A 12152-nucleotide genomic window follows, 5' to 3' on the forward strand; every position below is an offset into this window, starting at 1 on the left:
TCCCGCACTTTTTGAGATGGCTGCAGCCAAAAGTTTAAGTAAATTAAAAAGAGTGTCAGATTGAAAGACGATCAATTGTATGGTTAAGGCAGGCACTGTCCTGCCCTTGTGAAAGGTTAGGAATACCTTACTAAATGAACGATTAGGCTAACTCCAAATTCTTTCTTATTCGTGAGGTCAGTGTTTTGGCATTTTCTTCCTTCCCCAGCCAAATTAGCATATGGAAACCTGGGCTCCAACTAGTGTTAAGCCTGTATTACATAGCCAGTAAACAGCTCCAGTTTTTCAAGTTTGTCTGTTGACTCCATTGTAACCTAACACAGTATCTATTTTAGGATGTCTGGTGGTCCCTTGTCTTTCAGTTGCTTGCCCATCAGACAGGAACAGGATCCACCCTAGACACTTGAGTCATTTCCTTTCACCAAATCATAATAGTAAACATCATTGTAGTCTTTATGCACAAATATATCATTTTCACATACTTGGGGCCTCCCACCCCCACCCCCCACCCGGCTTTTACCTCCCAGGGTTCTCCCATATTACTCATCTTCTCCTCCTCCCTCTCAAAGTTTTCCTGGTCTCTTTGCCTTTATTCCTCTTATTTATCTTCTCTGTTCTCGTTTCTTCACCTCCATTTCTGACTCCATTTCTAAAGGGATTTTTTTTCTTCTTCCTGGCTATTCTTTCCTGTTACTGTGTGTCCAGAGCACTGGTTTGCACACTTTTTTGGTCATGTATCCTTCTGAGTAAAATGTTTTGGAACATGCAACTTTGTGATATATGTAATAAATAATATATATGAACTAATGGCATATACATAATATAAATGCATGTATATAATAGCTGTAAACATCAATTATATACATGAAGTAATACCTTAGGTCATTATAAACAGGCACAGGAGAGAATTTAAGGAAGGATGAACTAAAATGGGAATGAAAATTCTAATTTTCTGTTTTCTTCCTACATCAGTTAAAGAACTGTCTCGCATGTCTGCCCCACGTTAAGGATCACTGGTTTATAATTCAGTCTTTCAGCATCAGCATGGACTGTGCATAAGATACACTTGGAAAGGGTGTTAATTTTTAACAGCTCTAGTCTGATGATAGTAGTTACAATGCAATGATAACAAATTTAGAATAGTAACAATCTCTGCTTGTCCATGTGATTAAAGCTGGGCACAGTTGCATCCCTTAGCACAAGTGTGGGCCTGGAAGCCAGGCATGGCCCTGTTTGATGCTTTGATGCAGACTTGGCTGGAGGAACTTCAAACAATTATAAGGACTTAGCGTCACTTGAAATTAATATCTTTGCATTTTTGAAACATTGTTATAATTTACCCTTGTAGGTGGCTTGTGGTTAAAAAAAAGTGCAGAATGTGTAAGAACTCTCAAAGGCATATTTAAACACCAAGTAATAGCAGTGACTGTATGATCCTGGAAACACAGCTCTGCGCCACAGTGTGATCTGTGGTTTGTAAAACACTATTTTAAACCAGTAGAAACTGAAAATTTCTATTGTAGCTGGTTTTGGCATGTTTATTTTCACAGGTAATTTTCATGTATTTATTTTCTGATAAATAACCACATATGCATTATAGAAAACTTGTAACATATAGAAAAGGAGAAAGAACACCACCATTACTTATTACCTTATACCTCAAATTATATATTTATTGGCTGTGTGGGGTCTCCCTTGCTGTGCGTGGGCTTTCTCTTGTGGTGAGCAGGGGCTACTCTTCATTTGCAGTGTGTGGGCTTCTCGGGTGCAGTGGCTTCTCTTGTTGCAGAGCAGCGGCTCTAGGTGACCGGGCTTCAGTAGTTGTAGCACGTGGGCTCACTAGTTGCGGTTCGCAGGCTCAGTAGTTGTCGCACACGGGCTTAGTTGTTCCGTGGCATGTGAAATCTTCCAGAACCAGGGCTCGAACCGTGTGCCCTGCATTGGCAGGCAAATTCTTAACCACTGCGCCACCGGGGAAGTCCTGCAGTTTACTTTTTAAGTTTTTTTTTTTTTCCCTAAGCTTTTTTCTTCTTATATAGTTAAAATGTATCTTTTAAACATATGACCTGAACTGTAATAAACAATTTCATATCTTACTTTCTTCAGTCAACACTGCATTGTCAGCATTTTCCCCATAACATTACAGATTCTCGCAGTTTACATTTTAATGGCCACACAATATACCATCATACTGCAATTTATTTAACAATTTCCCTATTGCTGGGCATTTGAATTGGGGACATTTGGAAGCAGTTGTGAGTAATATTTCCATGGATATCTGTATACTTAAGGCTTTATCCTCATTTCTGATCATTTTCTCAGGATAAATTCTTAGATATGGAATTGCCAGGTCTTTTGAGAGGCTTTTAATAACAGTTGCCAAGTTATCTTCCAGAAGGGTTGTAAAAGTCAAGCTGACTATTACATGAGATAGTATGTGGGATCACTTGGCATGTAGTGGGCTTTCAGTTAATGGTAGATACTATTATGAAGCCATTCAAATGTGATTCCAAGGGTTTTGTGGCCAGTTTATGATCCATAATGCCAGAAATGTACTGTTATGATATCTGTTGATTGAAGTCTCTCATTCAGAGACCAGAAAACATTTGACATCATGCTTAAAGGTTCTGTATTAGTTAGTCTTTTGTTAAATGTTGATTAAGATGAGAATTCAGTCTCTTTAGGGTGCCTCCTCTGGAGTAAATACTAGCAGTTGTGCCGGTTTTGGAGATTAAGGCTTGGAGCTGTATAAATTTTCCTGTTATATGTTCTTATAACTGGCAGAACTTGAATTTTGAGCCTTGTAACCTTTGATCTGGGTATTATGAATGGTAGAAAGCATCACCAATGCTATTACCAAAACCCATTTTGTTTTGACCAGTAGAAATTTGAAACCACTGGTCTACTAGATACTTTATAGTAAGTTGGAAAATCATTTAGATTTTTGCTAGGACTTAAGCTGCAGAATAATTGTCTTTCTTAGATCCTTAAGTCTATTTTAATAACAACAGCAAGAAAACAGTTCTTTGTGGCAGTTATAATTTTAGCTAAGCTATTGTTTTTCTCATCTGTGTCCTTGGACTAGAATGGTGTACACCTGCTTTGTCAGTATGAAGAGTGTTTGCTCCATACGCACATTCTCCAGTCTAGTATTTTTAGGAGATTGGGGCAGATAGCAGTCTTTCATATTTCATGTACATGTTTGATGGTAGTGACTACCTGGATCTTACATTTTTATTGTTAGATCAGGCCACCTTCTTTTTTAAAAATTACACTGTCGGCTGAGGAAAAACTGTTTAGCTGAACAGTGATAGAGTGATGTATGGCATCTGTAAAACAGGAATCCAAAGAGGGAGGAGTTGGTAGTGCTCCTTTCTTCATGTTCAGGGCAGGGGATATATTGGGCAGTGGACAGTGTTTGATCCCCTGGTGAGCAGAGGCCCTTAGTGGTGATGGGTGGCTTAATAGCTCTTGTAAAGGCCATGCACCTAACTCACCAGACCACTTTGGACTTATGTTTGGGAAAGTTGTTTGTGGGCCTAGGAAAGAGTATGGGCTTAAAGTCAGGCAGATGTGGGTCCAATCTCAGTTCTCTGCTTAATAGCTATGGTGCCTCAGGTCACTTAACTGTATCTGTTTCCCTGTCCATAAAATGGGACAGTTAATGTCTACTTCATAAGATGATTATGAGACTTAAAAAAGAGGATATGAGGATTAAGTGGGAGACAGTAAGAACCTAGAAAGATGCTGGCTTTTAGTAGGCGCTCACTCAGTGGTCGCCACTGCTCTTTTAATATGGCTTTCCGTGTAGCACTTCCAGCCTGAAGAAAATTCAGTGATCTTGTGGATAGGAACATTCTGATTCTCCTGAGTTTGATTTCTCATTGTAGGCAAGTAAATGTTCTCTTATAAGTACAGTTAGACTATGTCGACTGATCATGTGTCTCTAAATATACTGATAGTTGAATTTCTGACCCTGGAAAATTAAGGAGTAGGCCTTAGCCGCTGGCACCTACATCATGATTGCTTCACAGAGTTGAAGCCCCCTCCTGGGAGCTGCCTGCGTGGCATTTCTCTCAGTGTGCCTCTTTCTTGCTTCACATCTCAACCCATGACACTTGTCACTTCAGATTTAAAGCAGTCAAGCAACCCCAGAAGTTGTGACTCTCAGGTTGTATTGTAAACCATCCGTGTTGATCCTGGTGCACTTTTACTATGAGATATATGCTTAAATAAGGGGGTGGGAATGGGTTGATGGAATAACAGTTACAATCTATTGTAACATGTTCTAACTTTGCAGGTGAGGGTAAGAACTAACAGTACTTTTTCTAGTCCTGTATAGAACTTATAATTCAACCTACAAACTCTGGAAATCATTTTTTTTGTTCAACCCCAGAAGTATTTTCATTTTGGAGGAACTAAATTCAGTGTCCTATTCTATTTCTCATATCAGTGCAGATTCTGAGAGCAGATATGACAGATCTTTTTTTTTTTTTTCTCCCATTTTAAATCATGTATTTTTCAGATTCTATGTCAGGCAGTTTTACTATAAGAGCTATGAGGACACATGAGGAAACATTGTAAAACGGTAGCTTAGCGGAAGGACCGGGAAGGGACAGGTGTAATGATTATCTAGCCCCACCTGCTTGCTTGACAAATGGGAAATGTGAAGCCTGTCAGAGCCAGGACGGAACTCAAGTTCCTCAGTTTGCCAGTGGCCTCCTGCAGAGTGAATCGTTAGGAAGAAAACCTCTCAAAGCCTAAGTTTATTCTGAATGCCCCTCTACGAGTAGGTTATAATGCAGGGTCGGTTTTGTGTTCCTTCATGGTGAGATCACAGGATTCCCTTTGTGTGTCCCTTCTCTTTGCACAGCCCGTTGTTTCATCTGTTTTTATGCTCTCATGCTTTCTTCAGTGTTTGATTGCACATCATAAAAATGTTTTTATTAGTCGTACATCCCTGACCCTTTTTTCCATCTGTATGTAATTGTTCTTTTTTAAATTTCTTCCACTTTCATCTCCCACTCATAAACGTAAGAGTGATAAAAGTTTGGGGATGGTCAAAGAGAAGGAAGAATTCAGGAAGCTTGGTGTTTGGGAATCTTTCAGACTTGCCAGTGTGTGAGATCATTTAAAAGTGGACAGGTGGGGGGCTTCCTAGGTGGCGCAGTGGTTAAGAATCCGCCTGCCAATGCAGGGGACCCGGGTTCGATCCCTGCTCCAGGAAGATCCCACATGCCGAGGAGCAACTAACCCCACGCGCCACAGCTGTTGAGCCTGTGCTTTAGAGCCCGTGAGCCACAACTGTTGAGTCCATGTGCTGCAACTACTGAAGCCCACGTGCCTAGAGCCTGTGTTCTGCAACAAGAGAAGCCACGGCAATGAGGAGCCCATGCACCACAACGAAGAGCAGCCCCCGCTCACCACAACTGAAAGAAAGCCCACGCAGAGCAAAAAAAAAAGACCCAACACGGCCAATACAATAAATAAATAAATTTATTTAAAAAAAAAACAAAAGTGGACAGGTGGAGATGTCATGTACTGTGGGGTGACTGGAGTTAACCCTGTATCATGTATGTGAAAGTTGCTAAGAGTAGATCTTAAAAGTTCTCATCACAAGAAGAAACATTTATAACTGTGTGAGGTGGTGGATGCTAACGAAACATATTGTGGTAATCATTCTACAGTATATCCACATGTCAAATCATCAGGTGTTAATATGTCGATTATCTCTCACTCAAACTTGTACAGTGTTATATGTCAGTTATATCTCACTAAAACCTGTGGGTGGGGCATGAACATATTATTTAATAATATTGTAGTTATCATCCCCAGAATAAGTCATTCCTATTTCCCTCCCTGCTCAATATTAAATCTAAAATTGCCTAATTCCCATAGATTCATTTGTCCTTTAATTCAGCAAATACTTGGTATTATTTATCTACCAGGCCCCTGTTCCAGGCATTTGGGATATGGCGAAAAAAGCAAAGTCCTTGTCCTCAGAGTAGCTTACATTTTAGTGGGGCAGAGAGACCATAAAGAAATAAATATATAATATGGGAGGTGAGGGTACATTTTAAATATTAGGGAAGGACTCTGAAGAGGTAATGTTTGATCAGGGACCTTAAATAAAAAATGACCTGGGAAAGAACATTCCTCAGGTAGAAGACAAGTGAAACAGCCTTGAGGGGGAAGTTGCTGGTATTATTTGAGGAACAGCAATCATGGTATCAGATGAGGTTGTGGGAGAGCCAGGGGCCGAATTGTTTGGGCCTAGTGGTTGACGGGAAGGACTTTGGCTTTTATTCTAGGTGTGATGGGAAATCATCGGAGGGTTTTGAGCAGGGAGTGACATTCTCTAATGAGGAGGAAAACTGTAGTCTTCCTGTTTTGTGCCGTGTTATTTCTCAGTGCTTTATACTGTTAAATCTTTTCTGGTTGCAGATTGTCTATGCTGAAAGACCTCTCACAGACAACCACAGATCACTGGCTTCTTATGGCTTAAAAGATGGCGATGTTGTGATCTTACGACAGAAGGAGAATGCAGACCCTCGACCTTCAGTGCAGTTCCCAAGTAAGGCATCTCGTAATGGTTTCATAGCCCTGGCGAGCATTAGTAGACAGAGTTTTGGTTCAGAGTTTTGGACTCGCCTTGGCATCCGACCACCAGGGTACAGATCCTGACTCTGCCGCTTCTTTGCTGGGTAACTTTGGCCAAGTTAACACTCTTAAGTCCATTTTCTCATCTGTAAGAAGGGTGCTGTAATTAACCGCGACTCCTAGACTTGATGGGAGAATAACGCATGTAAAACTTTCAGCACATAGCAAGCCCTCAATAAACGTTAGCTTCTGTTGTTATCAGTGATCATTTTATCCTTGGGAAGGACTTTAGAGGCTGTGTACGCCTGTGCTTCCTGGCTGACTTTTGCTACTCTGTGTCTGGCATTTAGTGATAGGCCTTTGCTGAGCATTTTATAGTCAGCCAGGCACTTGCACCCACATTTCAACTCATCTCATACCTATTGTAGGGGAAGAGATACCTCTTGACAATTTTTAAATATCTTCATAGCAAGTAAGTGAAGGCACAAGATTTAAAACTTGGTGCTTTTCCCATTACACTGAGCCTTATGACCCTTAAGCAGCTGGACCACCAAATTCTGATTCTTTCCCATCATTTTTGTTAATCATGTAAAAAGAAACTTATTTCTCTCAGATGCCACATCTAGAATCTGTGCATTGGGAGTTAGGAAGTTTCTGTGTCCTTGAATTAGTGTGCAGAATTGTGTGGGCGTGTGTGAATTTGATGGGGAGAGGGTCCATAGCTTGGTTCAGAGGCTCAAAGGAGCTTAGGTGTCTGGGTGATGACAGGCTCCAGTTTAGCCACAGTGCATCCATTCAGCTTGAAGTTGGAGCTGTGAGAGGCTGTCAAGCCCTGTTCCTTGCATATCTGGATTACATTATTCCATTGGGGCTACTGTGAAACTTTAGAAAGAGAAGTGGTTCAGATATACCAATCAATAAAACCCAGATCTTCCTCTGGTTAATTTGGTGAAACTGTTAGTTCTGGGGATTCGCTGTTTTGCTTTTCCTGTGCTGTGCCATAGGGACAAGAGCACCAGTGGGGGCGGGAGAGGCAATCTGGTCTATAAGGTAAACAGGTGTTTCAAGATTATTCTGAAGTGAGTGGACTCTTAAGATAAGGGTAGCAGGGTTGAGATGAAAACTTCTCGACCCATAAGGAAGACCCACCCATGTATGTTTTGCTGGTTGACCTAGATTTACTATCTCACACACACACTGCCAGCTGAGGTCTGTTTGAAGAAGGGTGCCTAGTTGAACCCGTGCTAAGTGGCAAAAACCTTGCGCCTGGGTTTAAGCATTTTCTTTTCCTGTTTGAGGTCCAAAAGGCTTCGGGACAGCCCCAGACTTGGAACAGGTGCAGTCATCAGATACATTTTGGGGTTGAAGAAATGTGGATCCACTCAGTCTTGGCCTGTCATTCTGGCTATACTTAGGGTTTTATGTTTTTGAGGGTTTTTTTTTTTTCCTATTTAAAAATACAGCTCTTTTTTTCAATAACAGCTTTATTGTGATATCATTCACTACCATATAATTCACTCATTTAAAGGGTACAATTCATCGATTTTTAGTATATTCAGAATTGTGCAAACATCACTGTGATCAATTTTAGCACATTTTCATCATCTTTACAAGAAACTCCATACCCATTACAGTCATTCCCCATCTGCCCTCATGCCTCCTAGCCCTAGACAACTGTCAGTCTGCTTCCAGTCTCTGTTATTTTCCTACTCTGGACATTTCATAAAGGGAATCATACAGTATGTGGGTCCTTTAGGTAAGGCTCCCTTTTATTTTCCTTTCATTTGAATAAGGTCAGCTCACCCTGGAGTATGGAACCTGGGAGTGTGGCCTGTGAACTGGTTAAATCTTTTGGTGTACCCAGCGCTGAGAAGCTGTGCAGGTTCCTTTTCTTCTTCCTGTGAGATGATTACACCCAGTAGCTCCCCAGGGTGTGAGAAGAGTTAGCAGTGGTGCACAGATGAAAGTGTAAATTCATTTTTTTTTTTTTTCTTTGGTGGGATCTTCCTGGGGCTGGGATCGAACCCATGTGCCCTGCATTGGCAGGCGGATTCTTACCCACTGCGCCACCTAGGAAGTCCCATGAAAGTGTAAATTCAAAGCACTAGTATATGTAGCACATACTTGTGGAAGTTAACGTCTAACATTTATGCTGTTCGCTTAATATGTATAGCATTCTTTACCCAAGGTGTCAGGGCTCTTGGAAGCATATGTCAAAGCAGACTAGGATTTTTCTTAAGAACTACGTCCAGATTTATGTGATTATATTTGAGACTGCTTTGAGTTTTTAAAGACATAAGTAAAAACTTATTGTCCTGGAATATTTTATAAGCCAAAAATTTGGGATTATTACCATTGTCACCCTGTCCCTGCCTCCACCCCAACCCCCTGTTTTTCTCTTCTTTCCTACCTATTCACTCTTGGACTGCAGTCATTATATTCAGACTCAGTGTGAGAGAAAGGGCATTTAAAATGTCTATGATTACGATCTACTACAATTACATACCATGTATGTGCAAATCTTCTGTTTTCTTCAAATGCTTGCTTTTGTGGAGTCATTTGAAGTAAACTTCAAATCGATTTTCCCCAACAGACTTACCCCGAATAGACTTCCGTAGTATAGCTGTGCCTGGCACGTCAAACACCCGGCAGCGCCAGCAACCAGGAGCACAGCAGTCCCACTCATCTCCTGGAGAAATAGCTTCATCTCCTCAGGGCTTGGACAATCCTGCCTTGCTCCGAGACATGTTGCTGGCCAACCCCCATGAGCTGTCCTTGCTGAAGGAACGCAATCCACCCTTGGCAGATGCTCTGCTCAGTGGAGATCTTGGTAAGCTTATGAAATTGGAAGGCTGTCAAGCTGACCTGAGGTGCATAGTTGTGTCACAGCAAATGTGGAGAAACTCAAGCAACTGGTGTGTTCAGCCCACTGTGTCACATGATTTATTGAACATATCAGTTGGTCTGTGAGAGGTACATTAGTGCTAATGTCAAAGGCTGAATTAATTGGCAGCAGTGGCAGAATTTTAGGACTATGTAGAGTTCTAAAATCCAGCTCAACCAGCCCCCTTCGTTTCCTTTTTTTCCTAATTATCTTAGCAGCACGTAACCCAGGTACAGATTTTTTTTTTTAATTGACGTATAATTCATTTATAATATTGCATTAGTTTCAGGTGTATAACAGTGATTCAGGGGTTTTTTTGTTTGTGGTTTTTGTTTTGTTTTCTTTTTGTACAGATAATATATTGTAATAACCAGATACTGATATTTTAACCTGTTTAGTTAGACCCTCAATTAAAGAGAGTACCAGTTAACCAGCTGATGGACAGTTGAAGTGATTTTAGTTCCAGGAAAACAGGTCTAATGCCATCAGTCTGCATGGCAAAATGCAATCCCTTTATTCTCATTCATCCCAAATTTAATGATAGTGGGATTGTCACCAGCAGTTTATTTGGAGCTGTATTTGAGCCACTTTTTTTTTTTTTTTTTTTTAATAAATTTATTTATTGGCTGTGTTGGGTCTTCGTTGCTGCACACGGGCTTTCTCTAGCTGCTCTGAGTGGGGGCTACTCTTCATTGTGGCACGCAATCTCCTCATTTTAGTGGCTTATCTTGTGGAGCACGGGCTCTAGGCGTGTGGGCTTCAATAGTTGCAGCACACAGGCTCAATAGTTGTGGCTCATGGACTCTAGAGCACAGGCTCAATAGTTGTAGCACAAGGACTTGGTTGCTCTGTGGCATGTGGAATCGTCCCAGAGCAGGGCTCAAACCCATGTCCCCTGCATTGGCAGGCGGATTCTTAACCACTGCGCCACCTAGGAAGTCCTGGGCCTTTCTTGTATTTAACAGAACATTTATTTTTTATTTATTTATTTTTTTATATAAATTTATTTACTTATTTATTTTATTGGCTGTGTTGGGTCTTTTTTGCTGTGCGTGGGCTTTCTTTTTAGTTGTGGTGAGTGGGGGCTACTCTTCGTGGTGCACGGTCTCCTCATTGCTGTGGCTTCTCTTGTTGTGGAGCATGGGCTCTAAGCACATGGGCTTCAGTAGTTGCAGCACATGGGCTCAATAGTTGTGACTCATGGGCTCTAAAGCGCGGGCTCAATAGTTGTGGCACACGGGCTTAGTTGCTCTGCAGCATGTGGGATCTTCCTGGAACAGGGATCGAACCCGTGTCCCCTGCATTGGCCGGAGGATTCTCAACCACTGTGCCACCTAGGAAGCCCAGAACATTTATTTTTAATCATCTTTAGAAATAAACTTCTCTGTAAATTTCTCCAATTTTATTCCTGGGTTTATGAAACCCTACTGATTAAATTTTAAAACATAACAGACACTTAATAACTCATTCCTCAATAACCATTTTTTAAATTTAGGTAACTTTTACCTACAAAGAAGTACTTAGATTTTAAGCATACAGTTCATTGAGGTTTTGTTTGGGTTTGGTTTGGGGGTTTTTTGTTTGTTTGTTTGTTTGTTTGTTTGTTTTGGTTGCTCCAGGTCTTAGTCACGGCAGGCAGCTCCTTAGTTGTGGCGTGCAAAACTCTAAGTGGCGGCATGCATGTGGGACCTAGTTCCCCTGACCAGGGATCCAACCCAGGCCCCCTGCATTGGGAGCACGGAGAGTCTTAACCACTGAGCCACCAGGGAAGTCCTCAGTTCATTGAGTTTTGACAAACCAGTGTAACCAGCACCCCAATCAAAATATAGAACATTTCTCTCACTCCGGAAGGCTCCATTATGTTCTCTTCTAAGTCAGTTTCCTCCCCTTACAGGCTACCACTGCTCTGATACTTATTATAGTTTAGTTTTGCCTAATTTTGATCTTCATGGAAATGGAATCATATGGCATGTCCTCTCTTGTGTCAGACTTCTTTCGCTCAACTTAATGTTTTCTAGATTCATCCATATGATGTGTATTAGTTCATACGACCATTATCTTGGTTTCTTTAATTTCTTATGCAGTGTCTCTAATTGCCAAAGACCATGATGATGGTACTTTTACATTTATACATTTGAATGTACTCACATTTAAGAAGTAGCAAATAAAGGTGGTTCTTGTAACATACATCTTATAGCAAGCAATGTTTTCTCTTTACTAATTTTCCTGCTTAGTATCTGTCAGGTAATAAGACAGACTAACAATAGTTTGATTATGATTTATCTGCTTTAAGGCAGAGAATGTTGTAAAGGGAATGAAACTAGAAGAGGAAAAGAGGGCAGTAGTGCTCTATTTTATTTCTGGGTAATAGGATAATAAGGGCAGTGGGGAGGGGAAGGGTAGGGTCATTTATGTGCCACACTGATAGTCATTCCCCACTGATTTAAATTGAAAAGTCATCATCTCTGAGATGATGTTTGCAAATACTTTATTTCGTTACACTAAATTTAGGTGAAGAAGTAATCTTTGCCTCAGAGAATAGAAAGTAAACATAATTGCTCATTGTAAATAATTTTTAGCCATTCTTTCTGCATCTCTTACAGTTGTATTTTGAGAAATTGTTCCATGTGGAAAAGTGTTAATAAAGAATGAAAATATAATGGTTCTT

At 40.8% G+C, this 12152-nt stretch overlaps 1 protein-coding gene across 3 annotated transcripts in view; it reads left to right on the forward strand.

Moving 5' to 3' along the window:
* The window catches only part of LOC130830130 (protein DDI1 homolog 2), a 34778-nt gene that overhangs the window by 1720 nt on the left and 20906 nt on the right, over positions 1 to 12152 (forward strand). For 2 of the 3 annotated variants that reach the window (XM_057697128.1, XM_057697162.1), the window contains exons 2-3: positions 6445 to 6574; positions 9194 to 9430. In XM_057697128.1, coding sequence (XP_057553111.1) covers positions 6445 to 6574; positions 9194 to 9430 — 367 coding nt within the window. The remainder of the gene's footprint in view (positions 1 to 6444; positions 6575 to 9193; positions 9431 to 12152) is intronic. The other variant, XM_057697137.1, reaches the window with a different exon arrangement.

This window comes from Hippopotamus amphibius, chromosome 1 (genome assembly GCF_030028045.1).
Source record: "Hippopotamus amphibius kiboko isolate mHipAmp2 chromosome 1, mHipAmp2.hap2, whole genome shotgun sequence".
In the NCBI taxonomy this organism is placed as follows: Eukaryota; Metazoa; Chordata; class Mammalia; order Artiodactyla; family Hippopotamidae; genus Hippopotamus; species Hippopotamus amphibius.